Source organism: Ovis aries, chromosome 3, assembly GCF_016772045.2.
Source record: "Ovis aries strain OAR_USU_Benz2616 breed Rambouillet chromosome 3, ARS-UI_Ramb_v3.0, whole genome shotgun sequence".
Lineage (NCBI taxonomy): Eukaryota > Metazoa > Chordata > Mammalia > Artiodactyla > Bovidae > Ovis > Ovis aries.
In genome coordinates, this window is record NC_056056.1 from 141,243,446 (window position 1) to 141,266,848 (window position 23,403).

A 23,403-nucleotide genomic window follows, 5' to 3' on the forward strand; every position below is an offset into this window, starting at 1 on the left:
GAACAACTTATAATCAACCCCATTGGTAATATAGATGGTTTATGCTTTTTCAAGGGAGGTGTGAGATTCTGAGGTATTTTCACTAATACAAGTGGACAAAGTTATATGGTATTTGGAGGTTTGGCTAGAAAAATAATTTTTCTTTTGCTCATATGCAGACGTAGACTTTCACTCCTGTATGTTTTTGATGCTCATGGCACTATCAGTTTTATCTTTCTCTACCTCTAAACAAGAATTTAACAACACTTTTTAGATCAGCCCCTGGCAAAGCCAACCTTGGGGCTGTTTTAGGAAATCAATGTGATTTAGACATAATTTTTTTTTTTCCCCTCTCAAAGAAAAGAGAATTTTGAAATTGCCTTTCCTTGGCATTGTCCTAAATTCTAAATACGGCTTGACAGAGAGTGTGATGGAACTTGCAAATGATTTTCCAATTAATAAAACTGATTCCCAAGCTGAGCTTCAAATTCTACTAGAATCTAAATTAAGTAACATGTATAAATAGTCTCAAAACACTTAAAAGCATAGCTTATAAATAAACACCAACATCATGGTACATCAATCCATGAGTTCATATACAAAAATTAATGATTTTTTTTTCCTCTTGATTTATGAAAGTTACTTCAGCACCTTTGTTTCTGTATAACTCAAATGCAGATCTTGTTAATAATGTAATTAGCTCTAGGCTCCTTTACCATGGGAGAGAAGCCCTTGTATAAAACTAAAACTGTTTCCTCTATACTGTAATGGATTAGGTTTGTTTAACTTACTTTATATAGTGCTCAATTCAGTTCCATCAGCTTGAAGGTGAAGGTGAAGTCGCTCAGTCGTGTCCAACTCTTTGTAACCCTGTTGACTGTAACCTACTAGACTTCTCCATCCATGGGATTCTCCAGGCAAGAATACTGGAGTGGATTGCCATTTCCTTCTCCAGGGGATCTTCCCAACCCAGGGATCGAACCCGGGTCTCCCGCATTGGAGGCAGATGCTTTAACCTCTGAGCCACCAGGGAAGCCATCAGCATATGGATGCCTAATAAATATTTGATGATGACCCTGACTGCACAGAAGATATCTTAGTGTTCACAGGAAAATGATAAAATACTCTAAGCTAGTTTAGTGACAAAATTATATAATAACCAGAGAGTGATGCCTTTTCATACCAGTGTATACCCCAAATAAAAGAGAAGGTACAAAAATTAACATCTATTATCTAACATGTGCTACAAATTTATGTAGCATTTCTATACTATTTTATTCAATCCTAAACATAATTATCTGGACTAGGTATTGAGATTCCTACTTTCCAGAATTTAAGATGCCTCTGGTTGTATGGTGAGCCAATACTTAATGTGCCAATAAAAATTCATCCAATGAAATTATGATACACTTTTTTAAAGATGTACCCTGATTTCAGAGATGTCAAAATGTAAAAATAAAAGGCATCTCCAAATAATAATAAAATATGGGACTGATAAGAAAATTCATCCAGCTCACACAGTTAGCTGGAAACTGTGGTAAAGACAAGCCGCTGATGCCCAAAAGTTAATGCTCCCCGTCCATAGCATGGAATTCCTACTGAGAAATGTCTGTCCAGCCAGAAACTATACTTTCCACCTTCCAGAGTTCTGGCCAAAAGAATGTGAAACCAACTGATGATGTCAGTTCCAACCCAGACAGGTAAAGAAGCATGAGTGCAGTCTTCATCCTCTCCCTTATTCTGTCTACCATTTACTGATGCCCAGAGTGATCTCAGAAATGACCTGCTGAATATGGCAAAGCCTTTGTGTCAGCCTGGGTTCCTCAATGACTGCAAGCAACAAAGCTCTGCCCATACCTCCAAGACACTGTGCCAAACAGGGATGCCATGACTGACTCGAGCCATAAGTGAACTTTTATTTTATTAAGCCACAGTAATTCTAGGCTGGTGTTGCCTCAACTAGAATTACTCCAAACACTACAGTGGCGGAATCAGAATCTGAATATCAGGTTCCAAAAGCTGGGCTCATTCTATGACACTATGCAAATACAAGCCTCCCTCCAAAATTACCCTTTCCCAAACAAACAAAAAACATAATAAAAAGGACTGTTTCCTCATTTCAAGTAGGTTTCATCCTTGGTTTGAAAAATTAGACAGAAATCAGTAGATTTAAGGATGACATATTTTAGAGAGAAAGCCCAGAGAGGGACAGATTAAAGTTGTGTATTTGTAACAGCACAAATGTGAGAAAAAGCAAAAAACAGAACAAAGAAGCGATTTTCAAAGTGGGTAAAAGTGACACACGTGTATACTTTCTTTTTTGTCTTGTTTTAGTCTGATGCAGTTTGATAAAGAAGTTCCAGGAAGTTGTTATATATTTAGCAGGTTAAATGGCTTAATATCTTGAGATAAAGATGGCCACATTACCTGAAAGAGCCTGATGCAAAGGAAGGGTAAAGTCTGACTGGCAATGAATGAAAGGGAAAGGATGGGAAGAAAGTGGGAGATGTCAAGAGCATGCGTTCGTGATTCAAGACCATAGTTTGAATTGTTCTTATGTTAGAGTCCATGAACTTGGGCAACTGTTTAATCTAAGGGCCAATTTTGTTATCCAGAATGGTATGAAAATAAAAGGCACCTTATAGGTTGTTCTGGAAAAGACCCTGATGTTGGGAAAGACTGAAGGCAAAAGGAGAAGAGGGTTGCAGAAGATGAGATGGTTGGGATGGCATCACCAACTCAATGGACATGAATTTGAGCAAACTCTGGAAGACAGTGGAGGAGGGAAGCCTGGCGTGCTTCAGTCCATGGGGTTTCAAAGAGTCAGACACGACTCAGCGACTGAACCACCACCACCACCACAAGGGTATTCTGAGAATTAAATGAGAACATGCATGCAAAATACACAGACCACCCATGAGTTAGCATGCCCTGACACTGGTTGGTTGTTATTATCCTTGTTGCCATTATTTATTATTAGCTTCCTGTCATATCTAGTTGCAAATAGCCAAGTGTGCTTTTAGTATAAATCTCTTTTACAGATAGAAAGGGCAATTCCTTGGAAGAAAATCTGCCTTCAGCTTAAGAGCCTGAGGAAGTTTCTGTTTAAAACTCAAAAAAAAAAAATTTTTTTTTAAATGTTTTTTGTTACCATGCCTTGAGGGAAGGATGAACAGAGAAAATATGAAGCGATGCCTGACTCGATATTGCAAACACCAGTTTCACTTCATTGCTTACACAAAAACAGCAGTTTATTTTTTTCATTTTATAATATGATAAAGAATAAAAATAAAAGAAAATAGGACAATAAACTTACTCTTTGTTTTTCATTTGAACCCTTTTTATTGGTCTCTTTTCTACTTTCATCTTCATACACTAGAACAAAGTCAATTCTTCGCTGACCATCATTGAAATAGAGGGAGTCAGGTTTTCCATTAAATTCTTCCTGTGTGGAAAAGAAAGATAAATTTTAATATAGTTTCTTGAAAAGTGTCAGTTCATAAGCGCTTATTTTGTAGCTTTAATAGGTACATCAGCATGTTTACAGAAAATGAGAAATACATCCTTTACTAGTTACTTTACCAAGAGGGACATAGGTAGGATGCAGGCATTCCCTCAGTCGCGTCCAGCTCTTTGGTACCCCATGGGCTGTAGCCTGCAAGGCTTCTCTGTCTGTGAAATTCTCCAGGCAAGGATGCTGGAGTGGGGAGTCATTCCTTTCTCCAGGGGATCTTCCCAACTTAGGGATCAAACCTGAGTCTCCCACATTGCAGGCAGATTCTTTACCATTTGAGCCACCGGGGAAGCCCTGAGATTTTCATAAACAGTGCTATGCCTTAGATATTTTTTCTCTTGTTTCGAGAACTTTAGTCCTTCAGATAGGCATCTCTGGTTACTGTGTTTATTTCCAAACTTGAAACTCCTTTTCTTGTTGTTGTGGGAATAATTCTGGGATAATCCAGAATGCTGATATTTCCCCACATATTTGTAGAATAACGCTGCTGCTGCTGCTGCTGCTAAATCGCTTCAATCGTGTCCGACTCTTCATGACCCCATGGACTGCAGCCTACCAGGCTCCTCCGTCCATGGGATTTGCCAGGCAAGGGTACTGGAGTGGGGTGCCACTGCCTTAACTACTGCTGCTCCTAAGTCGCTTCAGTCGTGTCTGACTCTGTGCGAACCCATAGATGGCAGCCCACCAGGCTCCCCCATCCCTGGGATTCTCCAGGCAAGAACACTGGAGTGGGTTGTCATTTCCTTCTCCAAAGCATGAAAGTGAAAAGTGAAAATGAAGTCACTGAGTCGTGTCCAACTCTCAGCCACCCCATGGACTGAAGCCTACCAGGCTCCTCCATCCATGGGATTTTCCAGGCAAGAGTACTGGAGTGGGGTGCCATTGCCTTCTCCAGCCTTAATTACTAAGTGTGATTAATTCTCTGCACTCAGCATCATTTAGTACATAAATCACCTTATTTTACCACAACCACTTTCTCATTTTTGTCACACTTTGGATACGATGTGTTTTTCTGCTAAATGTATACAATTCAATGGGAAAGCCCCAAGTGGCTCAGTGGTATAGAATCCACCTGCCAAGCAAGAGACATGTGTTTGATCCCTGGGTCGAGAAGATCCCCTGGAGAAGGAAATGGCAACCCACTCCAGTATTCTTGCCTGGAAAATCCCATAGACAGAGGAGCCTGGCAGGCTACAGTCTATGGGGTTGCAGAGTTGGATACAACTTAGCAGCTAAACAACAACAATAAATACCACCTGCTACTTGTCTTTCCTTTCTTCTTTCTTACCACAGAGCATCTGAAGACTGTTAACAGTATTTGCAGTTCCTTTCATTCAGCAAGATATTTCACCAGCAGAATGCACTCTGGCAATGCAAGCCAACTCGCAGCCCTTCACCGAGGTTGCATTTGACTAGGGACCTTCACTCTGGACAGTGTGACCTGGCCTGAGACCTTGCCCAGCCAGGGCACCGAGGGATCACGGAAATAGACACATCAATGACCAAGGCTGAAGCCCCTACTCAAGTCTTTTATTTGCAATTTCAGCTCTTTAAAATTGGTAAACTTTGAGAGTATTTAAAGTTATACAAGACACAGAAAACAAGATTATGGTCACCAAAGGGGAAAGGGTCGGGGGATAAATTAGGAGTTTGGGATTGACATATATACACTACTATATTTGAAACAGATAACCAACAAGGAGCTACTATTATATACTTGGAACTATACTCAATGTTTTGTAATAACCTGTAGGGGAAAAGAATCTGAAAAGAATACACACACATATGCATAACACGGAATCACTGTGCTGTACACCTGGAACTAACGCAACATTGTAAATCAAGCATACTGAATTAAAAGCATAAGCTAAAACTGTATTTTTAAAAACCTGTACAAACATGCCAAGGCCTGTCTTTTTTCATTTCAGCAATGGAGTCCTTGAGGCCCCTATCTTCAATTTCTCTTTCTTTCACTGAACATGTTACTACTGGTAACAACCTGGGCAGTTACTAGAGGAAAACTGTGTGTAGAGGGAAAAACTATGAGGCCAAGGGGAAGTGGGGTAGGGTGGAACACATTCACAAAAACCTGGCCATCATTACAGACGTCTGAAACGTGTACAAAAGCAGCTCGTGCTCTGGAGCCCACGTTCTGCTGCCTCCCCTTGGTGGCATCCGCAGGACCTCACTGAAGTCAGGTTGTTAAGAATGACACATGGAAAGAGAACTATGTCTGCACGGGGCCCCTGGCATTCCTCCCTGCGCGGCCCTCGCTCAGCCACACATGTTGGCAGCCTGCTACCAGATAATCTGGTCTGCAGGCATGTCTCTTCTGTGTGATAGAAGACCAGGGCCCTTTGTTGGAGGAAAACCCCACTGGCTTGGCAAAAGCTGCCTGTGTGAAATAACTAGGTCAGACTCTGATATGGTATTATTAGGATGCAAGGCTGGGGGAAAGGTGCCAACTCTGTACTGCTATGAAATCCAGGTTTCCCATCTCTCGGCAGAAAACAACTGGGAAGAAGGGAGAAACAAAACGCTGGGCTGGAAAGCATTCCTAACAAAGAAGAAAACTGTCCCACATCAAAGAGGCTGACCTATGAACACATCTGTGCTGTTTAAAAAAAAAAGGCTGGATTGTTTTAAGTTATAAGTTCCACTATAGGCCTGACTCATCCAACAGGTATTAAAATGACAGAAAACTAAAAACCAAAACAACCCTCTTCTAAAGTTTTGAAGTAAAGTTTCAATAGTTTCCTAGGATAAATACTGATCATCTTAAACAACTGATTAATTAGAAATGGATTATTCTAGTCCTGACTCTCGAGGTCAACTCAAAATTTGATCTTTAGTTTCTCTCTACCAAGTCAAATGGCATCAAGGTGAAATACAAAAAAAAAAACCCCAAAACCCTGAAACAATCTTTCCAGTTCAGCAGCTTCAGTTTAAAAACACTTTAGCAGATGGTTTAAAATTTATCAGGTCAAATTATCTTAGAGATCAGAGCTTATGTATGGGTACTGATTTCTCTACCAGTTCAGTCAGTCACTCAGTTGTGTCCAACTCTTTGCAACCCTGTGGTCTGCAGCACGCCAAGCTTCTTTTTCCATCACCAACTCCTGGAGCTTGCCCAAACTCATGTGATCGAGTCGGTGATGCCATCCAACCATCTCATCCTTGGTCGGCCCCTTCTCCTCCCACCTTCAATCTTTTCCAGCATCAGGGTCTTTTCTAAAGAGTCGGCTCTTCGCATCAGATAGCCAAAGTATTGGAGTTTCAGCTTCAGCATCAGACCTTTCAATGAATATTCAGAGTTGGTTCCTTTAGGATTGGTTGGTTTGATCTCCTTGCAGTTCAAGGGACTGCAAGGGTGTTGTCTTCTCCAACACCACAGTTCAAAAGCATCAATTCTTTGGCACTCAGACATCTTTATGGTCCAATTCTCACATTCAAACATTACTACTGGAAAAACCTTAGCCTTGACTAGAGAGACTTTGTTGGCAAAGTAATGTCTCTGCTTTTTAATATGTTGTCTTGGTTGGTCACAGCTTTTCTTCCAAGGAACAAATGTCTTTTAAGTTCATGGTGGCAGTCACCACCTGCAGTGATTTTGGAGTCTGAGAAAATAAAGTCTGTCACTGTTTCCCCATCTATTTCCCATGAACTGATGGTACCAGATGCCATGATCTTCAAGTTTTGAGTGTTGAGCTTCAAGCCAACTTTTTCACTCTCCTCTTTCACTTTCCTCAAGAGGCTCTTTAGTTCTTCTTCACTTTCTGCCATAAGGGTGGTGTCATCTGTATATCTGAGGTTATTGATATTTCTGCCTGTGATCTTGATTCCAGCATGTGCTTCATCCAGCCCCACAGTTTGCATGATGTACTCTGCATATAAGTTAAATAAGCAAGGTAACAATATACAGCCTTGACGTACTCCTTTCTCTATTTTGAACCAGTCTTTTGTATCATGTCTGGTTCCAACTGTTGCTTCTCTACCAGGAAGCTTATTAATTCTTACGTTCATCAGAGCAACTTACTGTTACCCTAAGGGTCTTAGGCAAACGTCTTCAATGTCAAAAAAGTCAAGAGTCTCTAGTTGTTGCCACTTCTTTTGTCCTGGAAAAATAACAAATAAACTTCTGATTACAGTTTGGGGTCTATAATATGCTTTATCTGTTCATAGCCATTGCCTTCTCTGGTCCCAAGGATACTAGATTCCCCCAATTTAGGATTCATTTACTCATGTGCAGCAATCTGGCCCAAAGCTGTAAAGACTGCAATGGTTACAAATATTAGCCATGTTCATTTGTCATTATATCAAAATAAACAAAAAGCCAACCAGCCAACCATTGCAGAAGAATGCCCCGATCACCTCTGTCTTAGGCTGTTAGCACTCATAATTTATGCTTGGGAAGAAGAAAAGACATGCTTGTTCTGAGCAAGGGGTGAGCTAAGAAATAAGGTCCTGGAAAACCAATGTAGGAGAGGAGGGATAAGAAAGGTCAGGTATGATGTACCCAAGTGATTCTTTCCAGGTGTCCCTGCTCTCAGCTGGCTTCTTTCCTCCTTTTTATTTGCAGGGCATCTCCTAGTGGTTCAGACAGTAAAGAATCTGCCTACAGTGCAGGAGACCCAGCTTTAATTCCCAGGTTGGGAAGATCCCCTGGAGAAGGGAATGGGAACCCACTACAGTATTCTTGCCTGGGAAATCCCTGGACAGAGGAGCCTGCCAGGCTACAGTCCATGGGGGTCACAAAGAGTCTGACCCAACAGAGTGACTAACACTTTCACTACTTTCACTTTCCTTCACTGGAAGAGCCTTTGGGCCCTTTAACCAAATCGGGATATAAATGTAAGCAGCAAAACTACTCTACCAAAATCTGTGGATTCAACCAAACTCAGGCTAAAAAATATTAAAAGAAAATTCCAGAAAGTTCCAAAAAGCAAAGCTTGAATTTGCCATGTGCTAGCAACTGTTCACATGCTATGTAGATTGTATCCACAGCTACTGACAAGGCCTTTACATTGTACTAGTATTATAAATAATCTAGAGACGATAAAAAGACATAGGAGGATGTGCACATGCTATATGCAAATACTATGCCGTTATATATGAGGGACTTGAGCGTCCAAAGATTTCGGTATCCACAGGGGTCAAACCAGTCCCCTGTGAATACCAAGAAACAACTGAAATTACTTGGTAGGAAAACTTCTCAAGTAATCTCAGAATCCAATAAGGCACTGGACTTCTTGAACAGGACACTTCCGGTACACGAAGGGTCACATGATGCTTACATGGTGGAAAAAGAAAGGCTGGGGACGGGGAGAACTTTGGGAGACAGCTGCCTGGGTGACACTGCTCCATGGCTTTTATGCCAGTTAGAGATAAGCAGCTGATCTCACAAAGCACCCTCCTGGAACCCTTGGCATCAGCACTTGGTGAGTCCAGGACTTGCTCCTCAACATGTGTCCAACCTCACACTTCTCAAGTGTCTTTAAATAAAAAAAGTGAAAGTGTGAGTTGTGTCTCACTCTTTGCGACTCCATGGACTGTAGCCCACCAGACTCCTCCAACCATGGAATTCTCCAGGCAAGAATACTGGAGCGGGTTGCCATTCCCTTCTCCAGGCAATCTTCCTGACCCAGGGATTGAACCCAGGTCTCCTGCACTACAGGCAGATTCTTCACCATGTGAGCCACTAAATAAGTAAACAAAATGTTTCCGCAAATAAACCCTGCAAAACCCAAATTGGAAGTCCTATTTCACAATAGAGGCATCTACTCCTAGAGTTTAAAATGCAAATGTTAAATGATTTGCCCAAGATCTGGATACAAAGCAATCAGATTGTTATCTTTGCTCAAACTCTTGTTTACGTATAATGATGCTAGAAACTTGTCTTATAGCAAGTGATATTATCTGACTGTATGGGATTAAAAAATTCTAGAGAATTTCCATACCCTCTATTCCTGCCCTGACAGGGTTGTTGTTTACTATGAGATCAGAGAGTATTCCAGGTTTATTGGCATTAATGGTCTCAACCGTTACAGAAAGCAGGACACAAAAAGCCTTACTGTCTAACAATGATAGTTGAGGAATTACATTATGAAAAATAAAAAATATTAAAACACTCATATAATTAAAGAGCAACTGATATGTGAATGTGGAAAACACATGTGGCTCTCTATATTCCTTAAGACTAGCAAAAGAAAGTAGTTAATTCCAAGAAGAACACAAAAGACAAAACAAACTTAATCATAGCAGAAAACTAAAATGAAAATACAGGATTTTCTATTTTTCAGTAAACCTTGGATCCTTGCCCATAGCAAGTTGTAGGGAAACAAAAATTTAGAAGCAAAAGCCTTTATGTGAATATTTAGATCCCATGAAATCTAGAACATAGCGAAAATTTATTTATATGCCATGTAGTTATAAATGAGGTATCAATATATTCTGGTGTTTTCCCTAACTGTAGCAGAGTCCAGGCAGATTCAAGGCATAAGAATTCGTGGAACATTTTTTTCTCTCTAAACAATTGTGCAAAATTAGTGCAAAGGATAGCAGAGACTTGATTAATTTTTATTCCTTTTATTCAGGCCACCTCCTTGGCCCAAAAGAATACTTGACAGTGAGAAAACACAACGTACAAAGAAAACTGCCAAGAACTGCAGGCGTGGAAGGCTGAATGCTGAAGGTGGAAGATTAGTATTATGAGAAGCAGGGATGGGAGTAACACATTCGTCCCAGGGGTTACTTCCACTTTCACTACCAGGAGTATGGAGAAGTAAACACATGGATGGACAAGGGAGCCAAAAGGAAGTCAGTCAAGTCAACGGCATGTTACGGGGATTAGTGAACATGTTTTTGATGAGACATTCAAGAATGTGTGGGCTTCCCTAGTGACTCAGATGGTAAAGAATTCGCCTGCAAGGCAGGAGCTACTACTGCTAAGTCACTTCAGTTGTGTCCAACTCTGTGCAACCCCATAGACAGCAGCCCGTCAGGCTCCCCCATCCCTGGGATTCTCCAGGCAAGAACTCTGGAGTGGGCTGCCATTTCCTTCTCTAAGACTCAGGTTTAATTCCTGGGTTGGGAAGATCCCCTATAGAAGGGAATGCCTACCTCTTCCAGTATTCTTGCCTGGAGAATTCCATGAACAGAGGAGCCTGGCAGACAAACAGTCTGTGAGTTACAAATGCAAGTTGGACTTGACTGAGCGACTAACACTTTGACTTCACTTTTCAAGAACGTGTTGAGGGGAAAGAAGTGCAGTGGAAAAGTTACTCATTCAAGGAGGAGGTCCCTGTGACTACAATTCTGTTAGAGTCTAAGAATATCCCGTGTTAGTGACTCCATGACAATCAGGGGAAACTCAACTCAGGAGTGACCCAGAATGACATCTGTGCAAATTACACTGTCTCCTTCTCCACTCAAACACACTATCAACTTCTGAAGGCTGGTGGCCAGTTCTTGTTCACCCTGAGTTCTCTGCTGAGTCTTCGCATTTAGCAGGAGCTCGGTTTGCTTTTCTCCTAGGAAAAAATACCTTTCTTTTCTTCCTGATGATAAAAGTAATATATACTCAATAACAAAAACATTCTGAACATACAGAGAAGTATAAAGGAATAAATAAAAGTCATATGTAATCCCATCTCCCAAAGAGGAGCCAAGCTTGTCAATATTTTGGATCTCTCTCTCACACATACACACAAACACACATGCACATTCACTAAGAGAATACCATACTATATACACTGTTCTAAAAACACTCATCACAACCATTTATTTAGCTTGATATAAAGGTCTACACCATCATGTTTAATAGCTGCAATACCATCTAAACAGTTCCTCCACTGATGAACATGTACAAGTTGCTTCCAATTTGTTGCTTTCATAAACTGCTGCAAGGAGCATCTTTGTACATACGTATCTGTGTACATGTTCAATGACTATTTCCTTAGGCTAAATTCTACAATATTTTAAGTTTTGGAAGTTTTCTGAGATATATGTTGCCAAAACATCATCCAAAATATTTATAAAAATGAACACTTCCACCAGCAGAGAATGAAGTGCCTTTCCCTCACTGGATTTTATTCTTTCTCACTTTCCCCATGATAGCAAAAAAAATTTTTTTTTCATTTTCACCTTTTAATTAGAGAGCACTAGTACTTTGGCAACCTCATGCGAAGAGTTGACTCATTGGAAAAGACTCTGATGCTGGGAGGGATTGGGGGCAGGAGGAGAAGAGGATGACAGAGGATGAGATGGCTGGATGGCATCACTGACTTGATGGACGTGAGTCTGGGTGAACTCTGGGAGTTGGTGATGGGCAGGGAGGCCTGGGGTGCTGCGATTCATGGGGTCACAAAGAGTCGGACACAACTGAGCGACTGAACTTAACTGAACATTTTTATGGGTACTGCCCAGCTGAATTACTGCTTTTCTGAAATGTCAATTACTATTCTCAGCTTGGCCTTCCTAGGTGGTGCAGCGGTAAAGAATCTGCCTGCCAATGCAGAAGACACAAGAAATGTGGGTTTGATCCCTGGGTTGGGAAGATCCCGTGGAGTAGGAAATGGCAACCCACTCCAGTATTCTTGCCTGGAAAATTCCATGGACAGAGGAGCGTGGTGGCCTACAGTCCATGGGGTTGCAAAGAGTCACACGACTGAGTGCGCGCACACACACACACACACACACACACACACACACACATTCTTGACCTAAGTGAACTATCTTATTATTTATTATACATTCTTGACCTAACTATCTTATTATTTAATCCCTTTCCAGTAGGTTCTCTTGGTTTTTACTCATGAGATTCTAAAGACCACACTGTAAGTAAATGCTAATACCGAAGCAGACCATACAGTTACTTCCCAAAAGAAGAAGAGAGAAAGACTCTAGGGCACTGTCTACCAACTCTGTCCTCAACAGTGCTGATGTGTTTTCTGAAATGTAGACATTTAACTGGAATGTGTGAGAGTAGTTTGCGAAGGTCACTGCCTCCTGGATATACTTTCCATTACAGTTTATATGCCTCCTATGCAACTACCAAATATTAGTATATATTTTGATTCATATTCTTTAGACTATAGAACTTACTGCTTATTTAGTTTACAAATGATTTCTCTTGCTGGTTAAAAACTGATGTACAAATTCTTAAAAACAAAAAAAGACTTGCGATTTTATATCTGTAAATGACTATAAATAGTTTCCAAACAGTGCAATTGACTACTTTCAGTGATTTCCCCTCAGAAATATATGTAGTTCATTTATAAATAATATTAGATTGTGCCATGAAAATGCTGCTACTGCTGCTGTTTCTTTTTGTGTTGTTATATTGATAAAGGAATGTTCATATGCCAATGGCTCCCTAGTTTGGTCTATGTATTTTGCCTTTGTTTGCCTGTGTTAAAATAAACTCTGGAGTTCTATTATTAGAACATCACGTTTCAAACACAGGATGAGGGTGGAGGCATAATCCCTCAGGCATAACTGTGGTTCAATATTTCCCTCTAGCCTCTGCCAAGGAAGCAGTAGTTTTAGCAAACAGAGTTCCCTATGTTTTTAAATATTACATTCTTAAAATTTATGAACCAGGCTAGAGGAAATATGAAAATAGAACTATGACATGACATTTACAATAAAGCTTCCTTAAAAGGAGTTAAGCAACCAAAGCAGATAATAAGCTTTCCACAGTGGGAAGATGCTTATTAGTTTAGGAGCCTTCCCAGAGCGGAGGGACTCTGAGTGAACTTTTCCTTATACCCACAGTTGCAGTTGGGGTTGGGATTTGCATTAGCCCAATTTCAAAGTTGTTTTGCTTTCCTGTTTCCCCACAGGCAATCCACCATTTTTACAACTTTTGCTTAGCCATCCTTAAAAGTGATCTGCAGAAAACAAGAGGAAAAAGTAAAGGAAAAGGAAGAAAAGGAAAAGAAGAGGGAAAATGTGGAAAAGTCTGGAGTGGCTGTTTTCATACTTCCCCTTTTCCAGAAGAAACCATCATCTGCTTGCACTGTTCTCATCCGGTAGTGGTAACATTAGAGAAACAAATGTGCGTGAGATTAAGCTGTAAGATAGTCCCAAAGGAAATGGCAACCCACTCCAGTACTCTTGCCTGGAGAATCCCATGGAGGGAGGAGCCTGGTAGGCTACAAAGAGTCGGACACGACTGAGTGACTTCACTTTCACTTTCATGATGAAACAAGACAAGTGTGCAATAGGACGTTTTTAAGAGAATGATTATCTTCCTGGAGGCTGACGTCTAAAGGTTTCGATATCCCCTAAGTTTTACTATTCCATTATAGACTTAACAGCATTCCGATTATCTTAAACTTTTTTGAACCTACTAACATTTTCAGTTTGTGTCACCTCTCAAGGAAGACTATGCAATAGATTTTCCATGCAGGCAAAATGGCTGTCCTAAATAACATTTTTTGATCTTTAAGAAATAGCTCCCAATCTCATATTCTGGAATCAGTTAGAACAAAAATAATATCGCTGTAACCAAATCCTTCATGACTTAATGGACTAGCATACTATCCCATCTATAATTTTAAGATCCTTAGACTTAACAATAATTTTAGCTTGACTTTATTACCATAGGTTTTCCTCCACCTACTCTCTAGTTCCTCTTAATTAATCTGATTTCAATAGCATACTTAGTTTCAGTTTTTGGAAAATTAAGTGGTTATGACTCAGAAATATTAACTGTTAGGCTAATTAATACACCAAATCCACAGTTGTGAACTGCCCCCTCTTTTCCCAGTCACCTGAATTGCATGGGGCCTGATATTTCATGCTTTTGAATGAAAGCCAATCTCATAAAACATGAATATGATCTGAGAATAAACAGAAAAGGGAGTTTCAAGATACTGCTCTTCAGATTTTTGAGCTGAAGAAGACACATAAGGTATAACTGAGGGTGTAACTAAGGCAACAGGTGTTCACCTCTTCACCAGGTTCCCATGAAATTCTTCTGCAGACTCCCTCAAAATGACAATCCATCATTCCCAGAGAGCTCTTTCTCTTCCACAGGAGGTTTCCCTGTGCCGTCTAAGAACGGCCCTGAGTTATTTTTGGCTGCTTAGGGTTTGCAGCACAAGCGTCCTGTCATCCACTGTGACTCTCCTATTGGACTGTTATATCCCCATGTCACAACATGTGCCTTGGGCATAATCTTCTCGGACCATGTCTCTGGGAATTGATGTTTGCAACCTCATTCATAGCAAGAGGAAGAAAAACAAACCAGAGCATCTGGTGCCCAGCAAAGCAAGGATTGTGCCAACTCCTGTCAGTTGGTTAATGCTTTATAAAGATAGTATTTTTCCTGTTGTAACTCAAGACGCAGTTTACAAGAATGGCTGCTCTTGGTGCATCAAAATGAGGATGCAGAGATGTTTCTAAAACAAAGTTAAAAAACTCAAGTGACTCATTTAAAACAATGGCACAAAAATCTATTAATTGACTACAGATAATAAATAACATCTTAAAAAATCCTCCTCCCAATCAATTATTGGGATGTCTTAAGAAATAAAGTGTTCTGAGGAAATGAGTAATCAGATGAACTTTACATCAATTCAAAGGTTACTTTAACCCTTTTGTGCTCAAAATTTCCCCCAATATAGTACATAACATATCTGATCTTTAGAGAGGATACTGAACACAACTACTATTACTACGACTATATTATTATTAAGGAGGTAAAAATGAAGAGAGAGCTTCAATTAAAAATAAAAAACATGGGTTGTGGTATCTGGCAAGGCTGGGTTCAAATCGCAACTCAGCTATATACAACTAGCTGTGTGCCTCTGTGTATACATTTTATCTCTTTAAACTGAATTTATTTACCTGTAAAAAGGGGGGAAATCATAGAAAGAAATTCAGGGTTCTTAGGAAGATTAAGTGAGATGTGCATGTAAAGCAACAAAACAGAGCCCAGAACATAGTAAAAGCTCAATAAATGTGGGATCTTGGTGTTCTTTACTTAACATGAAACAGTTCTTCATTGACTACTTAATTGATTATGTTAAGTGCATTCACATACTCTACAGTCATTATGAACTTTCACCTGCATCTTGCTGTTTCTCTCTGCTTCCACTCAGATTACATAGTCTCTTCTTTTGTTATGAATTTACCAGTTTTTAATAGGTATTCCACTACTCTTTTATGATAGTGATATACAGCTATCATAGATATACTGCTTATATCTGCTTTGGGCAACCAGATTAACCAAATTTGTTGACTTTCTTTGAAATGGTCGTGGTGCTTTGGTTTTGGATGTCAGAGGCTTTTTAGCTTTCTTCAGATTCTGAGTAAACTGTGACTGAGGCAAAGGGCTCCATCCCAGAAACGAGTAAAATATGGTAAGAGTTAACATATTAATTCCCTTATCCCAGTCTCTTTCAAAAGAGGTTCTATGATATCTGGCATCAAACAGAATGAAAATAGTAAGATTAATGAATTGTAAATAGAGACAGAGGTGGAAAAAAAATGAAATTCTGCCATTTACAACAACATGGATGAACTGAAGAGAGCATTATGCTAAGTGAGACAAGTCAGACAGAAGAAGACCAACACTGTACGATATCACTTATATGTGGACTCTAAAAGTAAAACAAGACCAAACTGCCAACATCCACTGGATCATAGAAAAGCAAGAGAATTCCAGTAAAATGTCTACTTCTGCTTTATTGACTATGCTAAAGCCTTTGACTGTGGGAATCACAGCAAACTGTGGAAAATTCTTAAAGAGATGAGAATACTAGACCACCTTACCTGTCTACTGAGAAACCTATATGCAGGTCAAAAAACAACAGTTAGAACCAGATATGCAACAACTGACTGGTTCAAAATTGGGAAAGGAGTATGTCACGCTGTATAATGTCACCCCTTTATTTAATTTATGCAGAGTACATTATGCAAAATGCTGGGCTGGATGAATCACAAGTTGGAATCAAGACTGCTGGGAGAAATATCAGCAACCTCAGATACACAGATGATATCACCATATTGGCAGAAAGCAAAGAGGAACTAAAGAGCCTCTTGATGGGGGTGAAAAGAGGAGTGTGAAAAAGTTGGCTTAAAATTCAACATTCAAAAAACTAAGATCATCCCTATCTGGTCCCATCACTTCATGGCAAATAAATGGGGAAACAATGGAAACAGTGGCAGATTGTATTTTCTTGGGGTCCAAAATCACTGCAGACAGTGACTGCAGCCATGAAGTTAAAAGACGCTTGCTCCTTGGAAGAAAAGCTATGACAAACCTAGAGAGCATATTAAAAAGCAAAGACATCACTTTGCCGACAAAGGTTCATATAGTCAAAGAAACAACTGATGCTTTCAAACTGGAGAAGACTATTGAGAGTCCCTCGGACAGCAAAGAGATCAAACCAGTCAATCCTAAAGGAAATCAACCCTGAATATTCATTGGAAGGACTGATGCTGAAGCTGTACCTCCAATCCTTTGGCCACCTGACACATAGAACTGACTCACTGGAAAAAAATCCTGATGCTGGAAAAGATTGAGGGTAGAAAGAGAAATGGGCAACAGAAGATGAGATAGTTGATGGCAGCACCAACTCAATGGACATGAATTTGAGCAAATTCTGGGAAATAGTAAAGGGGACAGGGATGCCTGGCATGCTGCAGTCCATGGGGTCGCAAAGAGTCAGACACGACTTGACAACTGAACACAACCGTGAATACAACAAAATAGAAAGTCATTCACAGAGAACAAACTAAATGGCTACCACTGGGGAGAAGGAAGGGAGGGAGGCAAGACAGAGGTAGGGGATTAAGAGGTACAAACTATTATGTATAAAATAAATAAGCTACAAGGAAATACTGTAAACACAGGGAATATAGCCAGTATCTGTAAATGGAGTAAAACCTTTAAAAATTATGAATCACTGTGTTGCATACCTCTAATATATAGTATTATACATCAACTATATCTTAATAAAAAACAAATAAACATAGATGGAGAATCAGGGCTATCGAACATAGGAGGAAAAAATGTGCTAACCACAGGAACAATTTTAATTGTGATTTTAACAGGACATTGGCACAAGGCCTCCTGGCAGCAGAGCAAGAAGGAAGTGTGTTCAGTGATACAGTCCTTGTTATCAGAAAAAAGGAAGCATCTGATTTTTCAGGGAGGAGAAAGCTTCATGTATGATCTTACACAGAAACACCCACTTTTTATCCATTTTCCTAACAATGTCCTTGGCAAGGAACTGGGATTATAAAATACAATATACTGGTAACCTTTTGACTTTTTTGTCTTTAGTTCTCATATTGCTTCTACTTTTGAAGCCATTAGTCTGCACTTCACTTAGTTTCTTCTATTACCATCACCCTAGCCCATGCTCAGGACCTTCGCTAACTAGATCACAATTAATATCCCAATTCATCTCCTAGTATCCAGTTGTCTTGTCTGCCAATTCAGTTTATACACTGTCACTATATGGATGTTCCTGAATCAACACATTCAAACACAGATTCAAAAACCTTGTTACCCACAATGTCCTCTGGAGAAAGTGCGAACTTTTCAGATAGGTATTCAGATCTCTCCTAATCTGATTCATCTCACACTGTATTTACTGTCACTCTCCATTCCTAACCCTCCACCCAACCATGCTTTCTCATCAGACTTTGACTGTATCAGGCTGCTTTCTGTCTCTCCTCCTTTGCTCACATGATTTCCCCTCTGGAAACCCCTTCCGTGCTTCTTTCCACTGATCCAAATCCTAACTTTCCTCGAAGGTCTAGCTCAGTTCTTCTCTCACAAAGCCTTCCTAACAACTGGCTTCATGTTTCTTTCTCCAGCACCAGACTACTGTTCGTGCCAATGGATGTGGGTTCTGTGGACCTCTGGGGATTCCTGAGACCCTCTGAGGGGGCCCATGAGGTCACAAGCATTTTTATATAATACTAAAATGTTATTTCTTTTTCTCATTGTGTTAACATCTACAATGACGGTACAGAAACCAGCACCATAGCACCACTCAGCAGCGGCACCAAACCGTGCAAGTCATCGTGCTCTTCACCACCACCAACTCACAGTCTGCAGGACAGACTCTACCTCTCACCTCTATATTGGCCATCCTCCCTTCTCTCTCCCCACTGGTACCCACTAGTTTGTTCTCTATATTTGTGAATCACTTCACCCAGGAATGTTCTTCATGAAGCTGAAACAATTACTAACTTTATGAAACCTTGATCCTTGAGCACCTGGGTTTTTAATATTCTGTAAAGAAATGGAGGTACTCATCAAGCACTCCTGCTGTGCATCAAAGGATGACGGTGGTCTTCAGGAAAATCACCGAGCAATTTTTGAGTTGTCGGGTTTTTCCACCGACCCCATTTTCACTTGACAGACAATTGACACAAAATGCAGTTATCAAGCCTGAGTGTTTGGCAGATATTTTCCCCAAAATGAACAAAGTGAAACTGTCATTTCAAGGAAAACAGCTGACAATATTTGTTGCTAATGATAAAATACACGCTTTTGAGCAATTAACATATTAGAATTTAAGACAACTTGTATTTGCCACTAGGAACTTGACAGGTTCCCAATATTTAATGGATTTTCTGATGAGATTGATGAAATGGAGATTGGAGATATATATATTTTTATATTTTATCATGAAATGGATCACAATTTGTAAAAGTTAGTTAATTCAATGAACCAATATTTTCCAACTGCCCTATGCACAATGATAAAATCATGCTTGGATAAAGATTCAATCAAAATGCAAGACAGACTTCACCTCCCACCCCTATGTTAGCCATCCTCCCTTCTCTCACCACTGGTAACCACTAGTTTGTACTATTTATGAATCTGCTTTTTTCTTTTATTCCCCGCATTTGTATTCCTTTTTTTTTTTTTTTTTTTGATGACAGCCATTCTGACAGGTGTGAGGTGATTTCACTGAAGTTTTGATTTGCATTTCCCCGATGAATAGTGATGTTCAGCATCTTTTTCTATGCCTAGACAGCTACTCGTAAACTAATGAAATTAGAACATTCTTTAACCCCATACACAAAAATTACTCAATCTGGATTAAAGACCTAAATGTAAGCCTGGATACTATCAAACTCCTAGAGGAAAATACAGTCAGAATACTCTTTAAAATAAGTTGCAGCAATATCTTTTTGGACCCATATCCTAAAGCAAAGGAAACAAAAGCAAAAATAAACAAATGGGGCTGAGTTACACTTAAAAGGTTTTCCCAAGGACAACCTACTGAACAGAAGATATTTGCAATTGATATGACTGATAAGGCATTAATAATCAATATATATAAACGCTCATACAACTCAACATCAAAAAACAAACAATCCAATTTAAAAAATGGGCAGAAGAAAAGAACAAACATTTTTCCAAACAGGTAATGCAAAGGACAACAGGCACATAAATAAGATGCAAGACAGGCTTTTAACACACAAAAGCTCATTGAAATGGTTTTGCATTCCGTATCACATGCGATGTTTAAGAACTAATACTTGTTGAATTTTAATGTGGCATCAAAGAAGAATATTGACATTGACCTAAAAAGGCTTTAAAATACTCTTTTCTGTAAGGCTGCATCTATGTCATATACTTCAATCAAAACAACATACTGCAACTTTTAAATAAAGTTAAAAGACTCAAATAGAAGAAACAGCTGTCTTCTCTTAAAGAGATCTGTAAAATATATAAAATAATGCCACTCTTCTTACTTATTTTTGTTTTAGAAAAGTCACATTTCATAAAATATTTTCATATGTAAAAAATTTTCATATTTTGAGTTACTTATGGATTGTTTAATTATTTTTTCAGTTCTAATACTATCAATTATTTAATACAGATAGATATATCCATGTTAAAGATGCTCTTGGGGGTCAATATTTTATTAAGAGCATAAAGTATAAGAATATAAAAAGTTTAGAACTGCTGTTCTATAACATTCATTCTGGCTCTTAATTTTACATTATATAAATTGCAATCGTATGATACCATATAGAGTATGTGAAGTCACTCAGTCATGTCCGACTTGGCGACCCCATGGACTATACAGTCCATGGAATTCTCCAGGCCAGAGTACTGGAGTGGATAGGCTTTCCTTTCTCCAGGGGATCTTCCCAACCAAGGGACCGAACCCAGGTCTCCCGCATTGCAGGTGGATTCTTTACCAGCTGAGCCACAAGGGAAGCCCATATAGAGTATAATGCCACCTATTTTTATGTATACATACTATAATTTTAATTGGATTATAATGTGAAGGAAAAGAACTGTTTTTAACCTGTAACAACTAGTAAAGTAGGCCAACAGATACTTGCTGAATTGCCTTGAGATAATATAGTCAAGTCAAAGTGTTTAACAGACAAGGCTCATGCCTTGTCAGTTTCCAAAGGCTGTTCCAGGTGGTCTGGAAAATTTAAGATTATGCTCTATCCCAATGCAGTTGTCAGCTACTATATTCCATTAACATGTTTTTGTTTGTTTGTTTTTGGCCTTACCATGTCGCTTGTGCAATCTTAGTTCCCCAACCAGGGACTGAAACTGTGTCCCTGTGGCAATCAAAGTGCAGAGTCCTAACCACTGGATCTCCAGGAAATTCTCACTAACATTAACCCTCACTGACATTTGTTTGTTAAGTTTGCAAATTCTTTATATTTCCAGCTGTTGAGACAATATTTCTGAGAGCTGAGGTTACCTCTAGTGGCAAAACCAGAGCCAGCTATTAAGCAGCCAGAATGCTACAGTAATTGAACACATGACCCGTTCTTTTAGCCCGTTTTTTGTTCTCTTCCAGAAGTTGTAGACGTCTATTTAGCTTGATTATCTGTAGTCTTAATGAAGCTGCATCTGCAACGTCATGTCTTCTGAAGTTCCTTCAATCACTGCATCTATATTTGAAATGCCATACCTGACGCTGTCAAGATGAGGATTAGAAGTGGCAGCAGCAGACCCACCACGCAACACAGGTATGGAGTCAGTTTTGACCAGCTGTTCATTTTGGCAAACAGCATTTTCACTCATAGAGCGTTCTCTTTTTAGCCTGCCAACTGCACGGATTTCTTCATTTTGAGGGGCTGGAGCAGGTCTTTCTAAATCCAGAAAATCTAGCAGTCTTTCACTCAGAGTAAGCACAGGAGGCGGTGTTTTTAGAGCCAGAGGCTTAAAGGGAGTTGACTGTATAAAGTCAAGATCTGCTGGTCTTGAAAATGGAATGTCTTCATTATTTCCTGCTACCACAATTCTCTCTGGAACTTGCATAATCACACTAGCATTTGAAACTCCTTGAAATCCTTGTTCCAGGTCAGCATTTGGTGGTGCTACGTTTAATTTTTCTGGGACCCTCATTCGCTGACTAATACCTTCGGTGTGTTCCATTTCATACTGAATTCGACTCATTTCCGCCATCTCAGCAGCAGTGGGAGAAGGAAAGACTGCCCCGCTCACTAAATGTGTACCAGTTACTGCTTGCTCTTTGGCACTATCTGCTTCTGTGCTTCATAGTAAATCCATTAACTTGCCTCAGTATGCACGTGCTGGATTTAGAGCCACTTTTGCCCCGCTGGGCCCGCTGGAGGGTCCCCGGCCAGGGCTGCCGCCCACCGGCTCCTGGGGTACTCCGGTGGCCGGTCTCAGAAGCCGTTGGCCGAGCACACGGAGGCCCCCCGGTGAAATCACCGGCCGGAGTTGCCCACAGCCGGTGGGGAGAGAAAACCCTCATTGACATTCTGAATGACTATGTTGTTCCATCCAAGTATTTTCCCCTATCTCTACACCTGTAGTTTCCACCTCCTAAATTTCCTTGACTCCCTCTCCATGATTCCTGACTCTTCATGGAGCCCTTTCCTGACCTTCCTTGTAGCTTGAGTCTCTCTCTGACTTTCTCTCTGAGCACCTTATACTCATCTTTAAATGTCATCTCTCACAATTTTAATTGTGTAATTATTTGATTAATGTCTGTCTCTCTCACTGGAATATATGCCCCAAGGGATATTTCAGTGAAATTTCTCAACTGTATCTATTTTACAGGGTTATAGAAATATTAAATGCATAAATATTATTAATTAAATCAACTGAAATTAATTAACCCTTTATCCTATGGCATTTAGTAATATAGCTAAAGCATCAGGAGGAAAATTTTATTACACATCACAGAAGAAACAAATTGATGTGTTTTCTCTTTTTAGACAAACTGCTCAGAAAGTAGATCATGGATGGCAGAAGTGTGCACAGGGGACTGTGTGAGTCCCGGAAAGAGAGGTGGCAATGCTTCTGTGAGGGGCAAGAAGACAGGGACAGGCTGAATCTGCATGTCAGACGTAAGCGGCTGGGAAGATTCTGAGGTTTCCAGCCCAAGTAGCTGAAAGGATGGAGATTACTTTTACCAAAATTCAAAAAGCTGGAAGAGAAATACAATTAGAGGGGAAAGATTATGAATCAGTAAGATTTCCAAGTGGAGATGCCAGGGGTCTGGGGTTGAGAGGAGAGAGCTGAGGCTGCAAGTATAAACTCGGGAGGTGTTAACACAGAGCTTTGCACCGAATCTGAGGAAGTGAGTGAGAAGAGTGGGTGAGTCTGGGTGAGCTCTGAGGACATGGGACAGATAGGCGGGGCTTGGGTGAGAGAGGAGCAGATAGTGGGAAGGCAGAGAAGTGGTGGGAAAGATGGAAAGAGGGGCAACCACACGGTAAACTGACTCCCTTCTCCCCCTTCCCACTTCCTCTGTCCCCCCACCCACCCCCGCACAGGGACTGCCAGGGGAGGCTGCTCACTGGACAGCTTATGTTCTGTTTTTCCTTCTCATGCCCCATACATACTCATGCCACACTGATCTCTCTCCAGCTACACTGTTCAATACAGCAGCTACTAGCTGCATGGGGTTCTTTAATTTACCTGAATT

At 40.1% G+C, this 23,403-nt stretch overlaps 1 protein-coding gene and 1 pseudogene across 2 annotated transcripts in view; both read right to left on the minus strand.

Annotated features, from left to right (window-relative positions):
* ANO6 (anoctamin 6) overlaps nucleotides 1-23,403 on the minus strand; it is a 231,470-nt gene that overhangs the window by 89,414 nt on the left and 118,653 nt on the right. For both annotated transcript variants that reach the window (XM_042246830.2, XM_015094718.4), the window contains one exon: nucleotides 3,296-3,424. In XM_042246830.2, coding sequence (XP_042102764.1) covers nucleotides 3,296-3,424 — 129 coding nt within the window. The remainder of the gene's footprint in view (nucleotides 1-3,295; nucleotides 3,425-23,403) is intronic.
* On the minus strand, nucleotides 3,903-22,090 carry LOC114113996 (mitochondrial fission factor-like; annotated as a pseudogene).